Source organism: Coptis chinensis, chromosome 7 (genome assembly GCF_015680905.1).
Source record: "Coptis chinensis isolate HL-2020 chromosome 7, ASM1568090v1, whole genome shotgun sequence".
NCBI lineage: Eukaryota > Viridiplantae > Streptophyta > Magnoliopsida > Ranunculales > Ranunculaceae > Coptis > Coptis chinensis.
In genome coordinates, this window is record NC_141462.1 from 35,332,605 (window position 1) to 35,349,301 (window position 16,697).

At 35.3% G+C, this 16,697-nt stretch overlaps 1 protein-coding gene across 6 annotated transcripts; it reads right to left on the reverse strand.

Moving 5' to 3' along the window:
- Window positions 1–7,974: 7,974 nt before the first annotated feature.
- On the reverse strand, window positions 7,975–15,248 carry LOC147487284 (serine/threonine-protein kinase orb6-like). Of its 6 annotated transcripts, XM_086572766.1 has the most exons (8): window positions 15,208–15,248; window positions 14,591–14,681; window positions 13,973–14,113; window positions 9,163–9,394; window positions 8,956–9,047; window positions 8,620–8,703; window positions 8,390–8,522; window positions 7,975–8,138 (listed from the first exon to the last, which is right to left on the reverse strand). In XM_086572766.1, exons 4-6 carry the CDS (start codon window positions 9,316–9,318, stop codon window positions 8,676–8,678), a joined length of 276 nt encoding a protein of 91 aa, XP_086428892.1. In that variant the 5' UTR covers window positions 9,319–9,394; window positions 13,973–14,113; window positions 14,591–14,681; window positions 15,208–15,248; the 3' UTR covers window positions 7,975–8,138; window positions 8,390–8,522; window positions 8,620–8,675. The 6 variants fall into 6 exon arrangements, with proteins under 6 accessions (XP_086428892.1, XP_086428889.1, XP_086428894.1 ...); XM_086572763.1 differs by lacking the exon at window positions 13,973–14,113; XM_086572768.1 differs by lacking the exon at window positions 13,973–14,113 and having other exon boundaries at window positions 8,390–8,532.
- Window positions 15,249–16,697: the final 1,449 nt, after the last annotated feature.

Here is a 16,697-nt window from a genome sequence, read left to right on the forward strand (position 1 = left end):
CAAACACCTCGAGACAATCAAAACGTTTCGTGTTCCCAAAACCTAAATCATTACTCGCCCACAAATCGCCGTAATTTCGGGCCCACGAATCCAGCCCAACAGTTCCCACACATTCCCTGAAACCTAAATTCAAAACAAAACAACTGTTAGACACGTGCTTTCAAACTTTACTTTTTAACCGTTCTCATTCCACACAACAGCTGTTCAAAGAACGAATAAAAAATAAAGGGGGCTATGTAAGTACCCTCCATTCCACACTACAGAACACGTGTTCACATACCAAGACGTCCTACTTCAGCTCATCCCACAACATCATATCGTACCAACGACCCAACACCCAGGTCGTCAACAACATCAGTTGCAACCATTTATGGAAGGATATCAAGTAGTGCGATCTTGGAGCTCAACCAACACCACAATCAAGGAGACATTAACTTTGTAACAAGAGAGTAATGACAAATTAGCAAGATAGCATACAAGGTGGATCTACAATTCATAACGGTCCAAGCACACATCTATAAATATAGAGAGATGAACTAAGTAAGGCTTGATTCAAGTTGCCCCCGAGAAACTTGATACTTAGGCAACTCTTATCCCAAGAAGAGTGCAGCCATTCCCTATCTTCCAAATCATCAGGTCATAGTCTAGTAAACACCAACATCTACACACCTTAAACTCTTCCAAAGAAAATCCCTGGCTAACCTTAACCTTCATATTGTACTTTATTGTCTGTCCACGAATAATAGGGCGAAGTGGTCCAGCTATAGGTCGTGGGAAAATCTTCATGGCCTTCTCTTTCCAAACTGAAAATGGAATATCATATCATAATAGCATAAAAGGTATAAACACAATGTAGAAGTTATCGAGAAATAATTTCAAAAACATAAAAACTGAGGGTAAAGAATATGACTTACCAGTATATCTCCTCATCTTCCGGGCAGGCTGTTCAAACCAGGTCTTAACATAATTCACCCAATGCTTCTTGAAGTGCCCACTAGGCACAACATTATTATGCTTAACCATGATTCACCTAGAGTAGGATAGCAAGAGTGAGACTTGTCGCAAGCAATTACAATGAAAATAGTACTTCACAACAACATGAACGAGGAAGCACAAATATAATAAAGAGACGCCACTAAACCAATATATTGCATATTCCGTAGTCATGATAAAAGCACCAACATGATTCTTTTAGTCCAATTGTTTACAGTAGCAAATGTACATGTTATATTTGAAGAAACGATAAAATGTTATAAGAGCAAGTCTAATGGAGGGTTGCTAAAAGGTGTCGCATAGGCCTTTTAGCAGGCCCAGCCATATTTAGCAACCCAAAACAAAAAAAAACCATTCCAATCACACCTTTTAGCAGTTGTTAAGTTCAGGAGAAACTCTGCCGTCTGTATGTTAATTGCAACAGACGGTAGAGACTATGCCGTCTGTATAGGGCAGTTACTAAAACCGCGAATTTCTTTCTCTTCTCCACTCCTCTAACTCCTCCACTCCTCTACCACTCAAACAAATCCTCACTCCTCCACTCAAACAAATCCCTCTCTTTCTCACTTACTTGGTCTCCTCACTCAAAGATAACATTAAAATGACAATTTTCATTCTTGAATTGTTAATTGTTTATTGAATGCTTGGATTGAATTGTTAATTATTTATTGAATGCTTGAATGTTAGAACGTTAGAATGTTGAATTGGAATTGATGTTAGAATGTTAGAATGTTGAATGTTGAATGTTGAATTGGAATTGATGTTGAAATTGATATTAGAATGTTGAATTGGAATTGATGTTAGAATGTTAGTTTGAAATGGTTTGAAATTATGCGTGATTGGAATTGATGTTAGAATATTAGAAGTGTTATTTGAATTGAAGTTAAGAGGATATTGTTGATTGAATTGCAGGTGCCACGCAAAATGAGTAACAAGGGTAAACGATTTTTAGGTCGAAAATCAGTGACTAGATTAACAAATGAGTTGACATCAACACTAAACACCGATAAGGATGAAAACGAAGGCTATAATTTGGAAAACCTTCTAGTAATTGAATTTCCAGACCCAATTGATCCACTAACACATGCTACATTGGCTAGAAACCCGGAAACTCACATCTTTCATCATGTAAATATGGTAAGTATTTGATCGTTAAATTTGATTTCTTTAACATCATAATTTGTATTTACTTTAATTTTAATGAATAAATGTTTTGAATAAATGTTTAGGGAAGGGAGATAAAATTGCAGTGTTGTTGGGCATCCGTGAACAATTGGTGGAAGATAATGGTTGCTAAAGGAGATTGTTTTGAAGGCATAAGAAATTAAATTTTATAATCTCCGTTTGGGTCATTATTTCGATGTGGTTATCAAAACGCCGACCGTGGTTTGATATACACTTTGATCGAGCGGTGGTGGAACACAACTCACACTTTCTACTTTCCACAAGGCGAGATAGGCATCACTCTAATGGATGTTACTATGCTCACGGGAATAAGTGTAGGAAAGGGAAAGGCCGTTACATTTGGAGAAGGTTAGTTCGCGACTTTTGATTATACACAGCTAAAATGCCTGAATATAAGGCTGGAGCATTGGGCTAAAGGTGGTATCAAACCTTCCTTTTTTGTGAATGAGTTCATGGAGAAGACGAAAGAGAGTGACAAAAGTTGGTGCCCGATGGGTACAGATCGGGAGAGATATTTGAAAGCATTCTATTTTTACTTAATCATGCAGTGTTTCTTCCCCACGGGTGATAGTTCACTGAGATTAGGTTGGATAGAGTGTTTGGTTTGGTTAGATTACATGCATCAGTATGATTAGGGTGGTGCTATGTTTGGAGCTTTGATTTACGCGTTGGATCAAGTGTGCCGAGTCATAACTAATATTGTGGATGGTCAATGTGGTGGCTTCACCCCTCTTTTACAAGTAAATTTTAAATTTATAGTATTATAACTTTATGATAGTATTATAATTTTTAAATTATGTACAAGTTTGATTTTGATATTTGTTTTTATGATAGTATTGGTGGCATGAGTACGTACCTACCATGGCTCCTCTTCTGAGATCGAACATGGATCGTAATATCGTCCCACAGATTAGAGCATGGATGATGACTTTAAAGATCGCCGAAGTGGTCAAGAACGCCACAACATTCACCTAGATCGTAACCAACTCGAGACTAGGTCGGCATTGGTGATACAATAGACACCATGGTTTCATACTCGATATATCCAATTAAATGTTTATGATGTGGAGGGAGATACCATGGATGATGTTTGGTTACGTGAGGTGATTCACCGTGTACGTCGTTCGTATAATCTTATAATGTGCTGAATTGTCTTTGAGTTTGGAGGTATCATCGTGTGGTACTTGGGCGATAGGTGTTGGCACCAAATTGTTGGAACACCTTTCATCCCACACCCTCCTTCGGAGAATATGTGCCCATTGGGAAGAGTCAGTCAGTGGAGGTCCTATCTTAGAATGCATGAAAACTTGTGGCTACAAGCTTCTCTATATTTAGATGTGAATGGTGACTACGATAGTTACTGGGATCGCGTCTCAAGGGGTCCTATATTGTCTGCTAACATGTACAGAGCTGCTAACATGGACTTTGTGGGATATAAATATATTAAAAGTGATTTGCGTATCCCACACCCTGTTGAGCCCTACTTTTCATTTCAAGGTCCTTACAAGGCTTTTGTTCCAGCTCCTTCCGATCCAGATAACCCATGGAGCTATGGCATAGTTACATCTCAGGGAATGCATGTCGCCATACCTATACCTCATGTTGATCAAAGTTATCTTCCGAACCTTGTCCCGGATTTTGACATGGTAGATGAGGTTAGTATTTGGTTTATATTTTGAAACTTGAATTATATTTGGTTTATAGTGATGACTTTTCTTAAAGTTATTGATTTTTTTGTATGCTACACTTAAAACACGATATGCCGAGTCTCAACTAATGATGTATGGGATGCGCGATTCGGTTATGACTCCAACTAACAAATACTATCATTATTTGGTGGCCGAGCAAGAAGAGAGACAAAAATTAGAAGGGCAGATTCTAGAAATGACATTGCGAGAATCACGATGAGGGAGTAAATAAAAAAAAAAGGCAACTTGGCGAGGATTCGAGTCGAAATTAGTTTATTATTATTATTATTATTTTATGTTTGTATTGATTAATGTTTGTATAGATTATGTTTAATGAATGAATTGAATTATGTTTGTTGAATGGATGTGTGGATTATTGAGTTGTGGAATGAATGATAATGGATTGTGGAGTGAGTGGATATGAATTTGTATATGAAAAGAAGAACAAGATTTTTCTGTTTTTGCGTCTGCCAGGTACAGATGGCAGAGTTTCTGTCGTCCGTCCATTTAATTAAAACGGGAGACAGATGGTATAATTTCTGCCGTCTGTACAATAATAACCAACAGACAGCAAAAACTATGTCGTCCGTATCCCGGAACTTATTATGACAACTGCTAGCGAAGGTCTTAATTTTGGCTGGGTTTTTAACTCCTTCCAAATTTAAGACCCTTTTAGCAGCCCCATTGGAATGACATTTTTGTAGTTGGGGTGCTATATTTGCCTTTAGCAGCCTATATAGCACCCATGGACTTTCTCTAAGTGACTAAATCTTAACCATTTTTAAAGTGACTTGTACAACTTGCATATATGCTTTTAGCATGTATTACACAAAATATCGTGCAACACAGGTATTCTTCTTGAAAGCAAAAAACATATAAAAAAAAAATAGTCAGTGAGAAGTGTGATCAAAGAGAATAGAATGAATACCAAAGAGGAATTAAAATCAGTGATGGAATACGTGAAAGTGTGAAACAGAGAGGCAAAAGATGAAAAAGACTTCAGCTACTTATATTGGTCATTTTGCATACGGTTTGGGGTTTTAACTTTTAAGATGACCCAAAAGGCCTTGGGGCACATTTTATCAGACCCAAGCCCAAAATTGCACCTAATTTGTGTCTGGTACTAGGGCTGGTCATCGGGTCGAGCTATTCGTGAGTAACTCAAGCTCGGCTCGTCGAAGGCTCGACTCAAACTCGTTTGCACAAAAGTATGAGTCGAGTTTGAGCTTAATTTAAAGCTCATTCTAGATAGCGAGTAGTTCGAGTAGCTCACGAGTTACTCGAGTCGAGCTAGAGCTTGAGTAGCTCGCGAGCTACTCGTTTTATAAGCCCATACGTAGTATATAATTTATAATTTATACGACATTTTATACTTTATACCCAACTATAATTTACAATTTATACTAGTTTTAATGTTTTATATACATTTTTTTCGAGTTTGAGCTCGAGTTCGAGTTCAAACAAGCATAACTGAACTCGAGTTCGAACCTGAGCTCGAGCTTGAGCTATTAGTATAACTAGGCGAGTCGAGCTTGAGCTTCAATATTAAGCTCGAATGCAAGTTCGAGTTGAGTTTCTGCATGTGCGAGTCGAACTCAAGTATAGCAAAACTCGACTCAGGTAGCTCGATGACCAGCCCTATCTGGTACTCTGGCTCATTTTCTCACTGTGGAGCTTATGCCTTCAGGCTTCAGCCTTCATCTCCTCAAATAGGCTTCCCAAGCCTAATGTGCAGTTTAGTATCCATTTTTATACGGTTGAAGGCTGAAGGTATAAGCTCTAAGAGCCGGCTCAAGACTCAAGAGGCTATAGACGGAAGTTGATGAAGAGCACTTATCATACCAATAACTATGGACTTTTATTCAAGGGAAAGTGTATTAGCTAAAATTTGCTAGCAAATTTATGAAAATGAATGACGATAAGAGTTGCATGCACTGTCTGGTACAAAATACTGTGAGAATTTGCCAATTTTCAGATATCGTCATCATCTTTACGTTTGATAGCTTTCTAGTTACAGCGTGAGTGTCACAACTTTCTCTACAGTAATCAATAGAGAAAAATTATTCAAGTAATTGGCAGTACATGCAACGGTTAAAAGGGCCCTCATAGAAAATTGTTGATCTAGCTCAAATTACAAGCACAGGCAGACCAAAATACCAGATCATATACTTGGGCAGTTGGGCCAGGCCGCGCTATTACGTGGTTAACAAAGGTTAAATAACGTGGACTAGACTAGACACAATGGGTCTTGGACTAGATTGGACTGTACTGGATTGGGCCAATGTTCCTCAGAAGCAGGCCTTCAATTTTACAAACTAAGGGCATTTCTATTAAGTCTATCTTAAATTCTTAAGGGTTAACAAGTATTACCCCGAATGCCTTTACCAAAAAAAAGTATTACCCCCAATAGCTATGCCAATTAAGATCCCCCCCCCCAATTAGGGTCTCCCCTAAATACACACAAAAAAAACACGATCAACCCAATTTGATTTTTTTTTTTTTTTGTGTGTATTTGGGGAGAGACCCTAATTAGCCAGTATTTGGGGAGAAATACTAATTGGCTCATCTAGTGGGGGGTACTCGTTAACCCATTCTTAATAATGGTCTATATGTTATCAATTTTCGCATCAAGCTTTGAAGCTAGACACTTCTCAGGTGAGCTGAGTTTTATGGGAGTGATCTCCATGGTGAGGATGTTCCTCAATGAAATTAAAACCATTAAATTTCCAGATTTTTATTTCCACCCTCAGCAACTTTGCCAATTAGACTTCCACCCTCACTTATTCTATTATTAGATTTCCACCCCCAATTTCACAGCATGACCAAGTCAGTCCTCTTTGACTGGATATCCGATTAGTGCATGTGCAATGTCAAATCCTCACTATGTAAAATTACCAAAATACCCATTGACTCTTCCAAGACCAAAATCAATTAAATTGCCACCATCCTGCACATTTAATCCAACTCACACAAATATTTTTCTTAAATGACATATACTACCCCTACTCAAGTAAAATTACCAAACTATCCTTATTCACTAGCATCATGCACGTGTGATGCACATATTAATAATACAGATTTATAGAACATGGTAGCAAATGAAACCTTAGGAGGTAGGTTTTGTAACTGTGATAGGCACAATCGAAATAAAAAGATTATATAGACATACAATTGCGAAAGTACAAAAGATTAGTATGAAGAATAGGTATAGCAAATGATATTCTATTATATATATATATATATTAAAAGATGGTTGAAAACCAAAATCATTTTCTCTGTACACGTCAAAATTAGTCGAGACGCTGCAAAATAACAAAAGATCGATATAAACAGAAGTTAGTTAGTTACGGGAGAGCTATATTTGCAGCAGCTGCGGAAAGCTTTCTTTGTTAGTCACGAAGGTAGAGTACTATCATGAGATAAACACACAATGTGAGTATGATTGTTTTGCCTTCATCCAGGATTACATTCCCAAATCCATGCTCCTACTTTTGGACAAACTTCAGGTAGTGAATCAATCATATCAACCTGAAATAGCACCACATATCATTTTCATAACAAAACATACAACAAACACACACAATTGCATTATGAAACAGTACTTTTAAGAGGATTCTAGCTTCACATAATTCCAATTGAATGCACTCTGAATATATACAATAAAATGGAAAGCTTTTAGTGTAACATCTAAGCAAGGTTTCACCAAAAAGGGCTTGCGTCAGATTTTAATTAACTTCTTATGCTTCTTTTCTTTAATCAATAAAATCCATCATCATCTCTTCAATATATTTCAATCCCTTGGCATGATCCCCCAGACATAGAGCAAGCACTGATAATGGTATTCCATGAAAGAACATCATTCTCCTAAATTGCAAATACACGATTGGGACCTTGCAACAAATTCTCTCCTTTAATATATGGTTCAATCTGACACAACTTCTCCTATTTGGGCAATGGCCATATCCATTCCACTTTCTGTCAACTCCACACACAAATGTTAACATTTATCTTTTTACACAAAATTTAGTCATCAGAATTGGCGTCTGTGCATATACATTCTTGTTGGGGCTTATTGAAAAATCAATTTGGGGGGAGGGAGGGAGGTGGTGCCACTAACTATCTGGGAGTAGTGAATTGAAATCTACAATTGTGAACATGTGTGAAATCGCATTATGATGTTCCTGTAAGTATAAGATTCTAGAAAATTACCTTAGCTGCATCTCCCAATAGTGTCATCAGTTTCTTCTTAGCCTCCTCTTGAAAGTCTCAGAACTGTCGTATCAACATAGATTAAAAGTAATGACTAATCAATGGTCAATAAAGAATTAAAGTTGCTTTGTGACGTATCATGAAGCACATATTACATTGTACGCGTAAGCAATGCAGTAGCATATGGTTTTAGTACGGCTAGCCTAAGTCAAACATGTTATTAACTTATTATCCAGGTTTAATAGCATAGCAAATTTGAATTCCTTTATTTTGGCACTATTTGCTAGAAAGCTATATATCAAAGAGATACTTGCCTTTAGTTCATCCACTCCTCTAGTCATCAACCTTGTTTCAACATCAACAAAGCAAATGACAAATTAGATCCTTAGCATCATTCGATATCTTGGGTTCCTCAGGGAATTTCAAGCATGTTTTCCAGTTGATGATCTAATAGAAACTAAAAACGTTGGCAACTTGCAGAGTCAAAACAAAAACATATCTTCAAAATACAAAAAAAAAAAAAAAAATCAAAAATAGGGATTACCGTTGGGCAAGTTATCCTTGGATCCTCAGAACAAAAGGGGATACCCTATAAGCATCTCAAACATGATTGCCCCCTAAAGACCACCTAACTTGCACAGGTAATTACACATTATCATAAGAAAAATATCAACATAGCAGTCAAAGATATGTAGAATATCTCCATAGACATGAACAGGACCACCATTTTGCGATGTACATAAACTTTTTTCGTTTCGTGTTAAAAAATCAGAATAATAAGCGAAGAAAACTATATGCAAGTTGCACTACTTATCGTGAGCATAATTCGAAATTTTTTTCTTATTGGTTATACACATAAATTGACTCAAAACTCACTCACCAGTCGCATTCCATTCCATAACCTTTCCCATAAGCTTTCTTTAGTAAAACTTCTGGCGCCATATAATCAAGAGTTCCCACAGTGGAGTAAGCCTTCATTAATAAAAGTAAAGGTTTTCAATTAGGAAGATAGTCTAACACACGGGTTTATTTTATCTAACAGTAACTCTGACGAAAAGGTGGAGTGCAACAGTGAGAAAAAGTATACCAGGACATGACAATTCCGTTTCCATTGCTGTAATTGTTCTTTTTGCATCATCGAAGGAGCCTTATCCCATCCAGAATTTTCTTCCATTTCCATTGCCGAGTCTTGAATGGTGAAAACTTCATTCTCTAATAATACCTTTGAATACTTATATTCCATAGGCTTACACAAACCAACCTTTGAAAGTTTCACATGGCCTTTTTTGTCCAACAATAAATTGTCCGGGTTAATATCTCTGTAATAAAAACATACATCAGTCAAAGTACTGCAATTCATTTAAAAAAAAATTATAAACTTTGAGCAGGATATATACATCCTAGGTTTCATTGATGTAACATCATAACTATAATACCATCTTAAACAAAATCGCTACAACAAAAATATAATAATGAAAATAAACACTTTAACTATGGAGAAAGATTTACAAAGGCGAATACTTAACACAATTATAGCATAGGGATACTCGTGAACATAGTTATGATGGTGAATAGAACTAATGGCGAGAGTAAAACCTTGAAACATCTTTAGAGAGAGTATCCTCTCTCATCAAAGAACACATACCAAAAAGTACTCAGTCCTTCTGGAACAACAAAACTTTCTTCTTGTATTCAAAGTAATGAAGCATAAAATATGATAGATGAATAGGCTTAAATATAACATGAAAATGAAACTCAAAATCCTATAGCAGTAGATATTTAAATTTTTGCCACATTATGAAACTCCAAGCTGCATAATTTGAGCATTTTTTTTCATTGATTATTATAAGCATCAAAACTGAGTCAACAAAGGGAGGAAAACATTAATGAGGTCTATCAAGCCCACAATCTGCCTTAAGCACCTAAGGACAACTGGTATGCATTTCCCACAACATACACAAACACCTGATCAAAGGTTACATATACTACTAAAAATATCATTTTTTGCCGCGGTCAGTTGTGGTGGCAAAAAGTCTAAAATTCGTGGCAACATGTGTTTTGCCACGAAATTTTTTTTAGCCTTGCTCGAGGCAAAAAAGGGTGTGGAAAGAAGTTTGTTGCCACGACTTTTGCCACCGCTGTAAGAAAATGAACATTTAGCCTCAACTATGTCGTGGCAAGACATTGTTTTTTATTTGAATTAGTTTTATTTTTTTTAAATAAATAAATTTCTTTTTGTCACGGCTTTGGCCGCGGCAAAAAGTAATATTTTGCCACAGTCGTAGCAATAAATGTTTCTTCAAATCCTAGTTTTGATTCTTTTTGCATGAAATGGCCGTGGCAAAAGTGTCCATCTTTTTTTTATTTTTTTTATATATATATATATATATATATATATTTTTTTTTTTAAATTTTATTATTAGAGAGATACAATTTGTGTACTAAAACCATCACAAAGAAGTGAAGAGATTCTAAATTGAAATTTCATTCCACAAGGCAGATAAACAAAATTCCAATACATGTCTAGAATGATAACCAACAACCATTCCCTACAGTACAGTAACATGTCTAGAATGATGCATTAACATTCTTTACAATGTTTTAGTCTAGCCATACTATATTCAACACATCATCAGCCCCAAAATTGCAAAATCCATTGATCTTCGAAATCAACCATGTAAGTAGTATACATGTTGCCAACCTGCTAATTTTTTGCAAAAACACAAGCTAATTCGTCAGTCCAAAAATTAACATCGCTCGCACTTCAAAAAAAGTGAAGAAATAATATATGAAAGTAAAATATGACGAGAATAATAAATTAGGCTATTGTACTTGATGGGAGGTGAGATTTGGACCCGGGGCATGAGGTAAGCTACTGTGCAAATAAATGGAAATCAACTGAAATGCTTCATAGGCTTATTGGACACTTTGATAACTGAGTTTATCAAGCAAGTAAAAAAGGATCCCGGCAGGCCAGCACTAACATCTCACTTATACCAAAGACAAATCAAACTAACATCTCCCAAACTAAGGTTGACTACCAAACTCATCTATTGCCTTCAAAGTAACACAATAAATAACATCACTAAGAGAATCCTAAATCCAATAAAAGACACGTGTGTGGAAGAAGAAAATTACATTCCAAAAAGGTTTATGAAACAAAGTTATGCGAATTAGAGTTGTGAACAGGGCTTAACTAGAAAAGGAACATCCATAGACAAATGAACATGTTTACATACCTGCTTCATACCACCTTTACAAAATTAACTATCTGTTACCATATATCTTCTGAGCCTGCACAGAATCCATCAATGATTAGACTGCATTGGAAATACTTGAGCACCATTCTGAATTGGTAATACTTAAACACAAAAAGGATTTTTTGAAGTACCTAATCAACGAAAGTAATTATCCATGCTCACAAGCAACAAAGCCCTTAATACCCACAAGTCCACAACAATTTTGCAACTGAGAACTGAGAACTGAATGAACCCTAAAGATTGACCCAAACTGAAACATTCCCCAACACTAACTGAGTTTCACAAGCATATTAGAAGCACACCACAATGTCTATTCTATTTAATATGCACCAGTTTCTTTCTTTCACAAAAAAAAAAAAAAAAAAAAAAAAAAAAAAAAAGATAAAATAAATATTGTGTTACTAAACTTGGACAAGATAAACAATTTAACTTAAAAAGAGACATATGCAACACCATTTAGATGTACAAACGTCTAACACCCAACATATATATATATATATATATATATATATATATATATATATATATATATATATATATATCTTTGACAAACTTAACATGATATTATTGTCAAAATCATAAAATGACTAACCAAGAATTACAAGATGGCATTCAACTAAGGAATAGAAGATTGCATTCAGTTTAAGAAATGTAGAACTTGAATAAGTCACATAAAGAAACATTTATTGAACCAACCCGAGAAGAGATGAAATACAGCCAAAATCCCATTACTTTCTTGACCTGTCAATGTTGACGCCAAACCTGAGAAATACAGCAAAAATTCAATTGTTATATGAGATTGAACCAACTCGAGAAGAGATAAAGTACCAAGATCCAAAAGTTATAGGCCAAAATATAAGAAGAAACATGTAGACCAAACTATAAAAACAAAATAAGATTAAACTGAAGCAAAAAACATATAAAATTTCATGAAATTAAATTTGATACAACTAGTTTTAACCCTTGAAACACATTATATTCAGTGCTACTGTTTTATGAACACTCAAACATTGGTTGGCTCAATCCTCATATTTTATATCTCATACTTTGACTGAAATTGTTTATATATAAAGTTTCCATGCACAAGTTCTAAAATTTACCTTTAAATAAAAAGAATGCTAAAGAACTTGATCCATACTTATGAAAATGCTAAGCTTCACAAGAGTTGGAAGACTTTGTCCAGTCAGTAATTGGAAACATTGATGCTAGAACTGGAAGTTCAACACTTCAAGGTGTTGCTCCCAAGTATTCCTGAAGATGAATCATCAGAGATGAGGTCTCACTACAGGAACTAAGAAATTAAACATAATTCATTTGTCTAAAAGGACTAAGAGATGAGGTAGTTATAGCACCTTGAACAACTCACAGTAACCTAAGCCAAGCATGGCTGACTGCATTATCATAAAGCTCAATCATAGAGCAGATGTAAGTAAAATTGGTATGTGTTTTTCCCGACTTTCAGCAATTAACAAATAGTTGAATCAATCATAAACGACAAGTTATAACTCACAGGTAGTAGCAAATTATAAATAATAAAAAAAATAGATGCAATTGGTTCAAAAATTGCATTCGCAACTCTCAATTATAGAACTAAGACATCGACTAAAAGCCCTCATTGCAACAAAAACTCAAGTCATTCAGAAACTACTGAAAATGTAGCACCTTTGAAACTACACCCACATCTTAATAGGATTTGACATATTCCTGGACAACGGCCTTTGACTGAAATTGTTTATATGTAAAATTTTAATGCACAAGTTCTAAATTTTACCTTTACATAAGAAGAAAGCTAAAGCTTTAAACTTAAAGGCAAACATTTTACCCAAAAATAATATCGATTTGATTAGAAACTCATCTATATTCAATATTCTAACACTAGAAAATTCAAATTATTTACCGAAAGATCAGACCAAATGTCCTTACACATCTACATACAATTAAGAAAAGGATCGATAAAAGAAAGCTACTCCATTTTTTCTACTAATGAACAATTTCTACCAAATCACAAAAAAAAAACATCTTATTACAATTCTACAAGTACAGCAAAGAAAGAGATTGATTACCAAGTCAAAAGAAAGGAGTGATAAAGTTCGATGAAGTCGAGAGATGAAGAACGAGGCGTAAGAAGCGCGGCGTATGTATAAATGAAGATATCTTAGTTTTCTTTTCTTCTTTTTATTTTGTTATTCACTTATTTGAGAGGTTTCAAGATTCAATTTTTACCAAAATAAACGGAGGGAAAGAATGAAAACAGCAGCGGGAACCAAGACGTATTTTTTATGTTTTTTTTTTAAAGAAAATAAATATTAAAATTGATTTTTCCACTGTGGTCGCAAAACAAGTACTTAAAGCCGCGGGCAAAACTAACTTGTTGCAAGACCTGTAACTTAAAGCCACGGTTAGACTGAACCGGTTGCAAGAAGTGCACTTCTGGGCACGGGTTGTGAAAGGCGCGGCTTAAAAGTACTTCTTGCCACCAATACTACTTGGCGTGGCAACAACTATGTTTTAGCAACCAAACCCTAGCCGTGGCAAAAAAACCCGATGCTAAAAATCACTTTTTTTGTAGTGCATGGAGTGCTCACATGAAATCAAATAATTCGGAAAACTACAAGTAGAAAGAAACTTAAGAAATACCTAATCTACTAAAAAAAAATGCACACTGTGTAAATTAGAGTTTCCAACCATCAGTAAGGCCTTCCTTCCTTACGCTAGGTAACAACAATATATAGATCTTTACACCCAATCATAGTTAGAGAGTAGAGGCATTCCATTCACCTATTAGAGAAAGTGCATATTCATTAGGCCTCAAGCCCGCAGAATATTCATGTGTGTGTGATATTTTCTGTATATGTAGGAGATTAAGAATAGCACACTACTCTAGCAGCAGCCTCAAGAGTATAAAATGAAACAAAACAATAGGCAGTGTTCTCCCCATGATATCAAATATCACCTGAACAAAAATAAAGAATAAAGTGGTTACATACTTCATTATCTACATCTAAGAAACCAAGGGACCATCTAATTTAAAAAGGTTTTAGCTATACTTATACGGTTAAAAATATTGACCGTAGCGTGTAAATTTAAAATTATTTTCCGATAAATGTATTTAATATAATTTCAAAAATTGGTCTAGAGCTAAATGTCTCCAACAGTCATTTTCGCATTGTGCATCAAACCAAACCTTTTTCATTAGAATAATCATTGATGTTGCGACATGAATTTACACGACGAAGGAGGAGAACTTGCACACACCGAGAGAGGAATATTTGAGAGCGGTGGCTATGTCAATCCTTCGTTAACCCACATTCTTCATATTCATCCCTTGTGTATGTAATCCCCTTAGCTAACAACGGAAAAAACCAAATGAGGCATGGTGATCATCTCGAAATAACTTGTTCAGATTATATACATCATGAGCAAATTGGAATTAAGTACAAAAAAAACAACAATTCAATCCAAAGGCAGAGTTAGCCCAAAAACTAATGTCCGACAATCTACTTGTTGCAATCTATGAAGTGAAACAATAAAAATTTTAATATGATGAGCAAAACCATAACATAAATTTTTTTTCCTGGTTTTGTGTTTACTACAACACTACTATCCTAGTTTAGTTTCCACATGCATTCAAAAACCATATCCATGGCACTTTGAAATTCAATTCTGCGATATCGTTTTTTGTTTTTTTCTGTTAATTTCCTCTTCTTACTTGTGCAGAAATAAAATGAAGACCAACTCAAGTTACAATGACTAGCGGCAAATAATAAAATGCCACTTTCACATGATTATTTGTATTGAGGTCGAAACTTGAAAAACAATGAATTGAAATAATTCTGTTTTTAACAGAATCGAAACGAATGGGAAAACTATACCTCTCCAAGTTTGCAAGATGGATTCCAATTGATTCCATTGCAACAAACCCAAACCTAAACTTAATTCCAGACACCCATTTTTTTCTTTAAAGTTTATTACTGCTGCTGTTATCTTTGTATTACAAAAAAACTTTGAAGGCATTACCTACTTCCTGACAACTTCCACAAAATATTGAATTTTGACTCAGGCACTTCGTGTTTTTTATGCGGGTAAGAGGAAACTGTCAATCTCTAATAAATAGCATCTATAAAATTGATTGATGGGTGAAGGAGGCAATTGAAGTTGAGTAGAAAACATTTATCTGTATGTTTGCTGAGAGAGGAATATTGGAGAGTTGTGGAGAATAATGGGGGAGACGAAGTGAGAGAGACCGAGCATAGAGAAGAAAAATCGAGAAGTGTCGAGATAATTTTCAGATAGCGAAAATACAAAAATGTCCCCCTCAATATAGAGCAAAAAGACTAAATTGCCCCTGTGACGGACACAAAAGTGACACCAAATCACTATTCCTCAACCCCCACATTTTTCTAATATAGTAAGATTTTTACCTCTTCTGCCATGTGTGATCATCCAAACACACAAAATCAACGACCGACAACACTCAATTAATTAGATAAATATCAGTTATGTAGGCCGGAAAGAACAAAAGATAAAAGAGTTTAAGCCCAACTAATTAATGATGATGTCATCTTGCATAATCTTCATCTTCTTCATATGAGAACTATGGCCACGAGTTTGAGCATGATCTATTGATCTATAATCTCAGCGAATCACAAAAACAACTGCACTTCTTCCAACGAAAAGAATCACACTTCAAGTTTGTGTCTCCGTTTTTCACTTGGATGAAGAAGTGAAGAACACCTCAAGCACTTGTTATCACTTTTATCAATCACGCCTACTCTTCCCTTATCAATCACAATAAAATTGAGGCCTTGGATCACATTCTGCATTACTGCTCGCTTAAAGAAAAAGAACATAAAATAAACTAAAACCAATGCAAGAAATCAATTACTCTGAAATGGTAAGGATCTCCCAGTTCAATATAATGTACTTAAAACAAAAGAACTCCATCTTGAATACTTTCAGGCTACAAATTGGAGCATATGATGTGGCTAATCACCATTTACTAAAGCTTTTGCACTGATCATTAAAACAATAAATAAGTTACACCTAACACTAGCAACAATAGCAGCAGTCACACCATCACAAACAAAATGATTGGGAATAACTCTGAAAATGTTTGAAATATTGAAACACAAATAATATCCGTACTGCAATGTCTCAATTCCCAACATCACTTACAAATTCACACGACAGTTTTTCTTCTCACGGTTACTTCGACAGCTAATGAAAGATGATCCTCAGTAATGGTAAATGCTAAGTATACTAGCTAGACATTCTAGGGTGCATGGTGTTGGAATCTCTATTGTATTTCTAAATACAAGTGTGTGTACAAAGTGGAAGAGATGAACAAAGAGTGTTATCTCCA

Coding starts and splice junctions, on each gene's coding strand:
- LOC147487284 (XM_086572763.1), bottom strand. CDS start 9,318: ATGGAATATAAGTATTCAAAGGTATTATTAGAGAATGAAGTTTTCACC. Junction 9,048..9,162: donor AACGGAATTGTCATGTCCTG/GTATACTTTTTC, acceptor TTATTAATGAAG/GCTTACTCCACTGTGGGAAC. Junction 8,704..8,955: donor TATGGAATGGAATGCGACTG/GTGAGTGAGTTT, acceptor TGTGCAAGTTAG/GTGGTCTTTAGGGGGCAATC.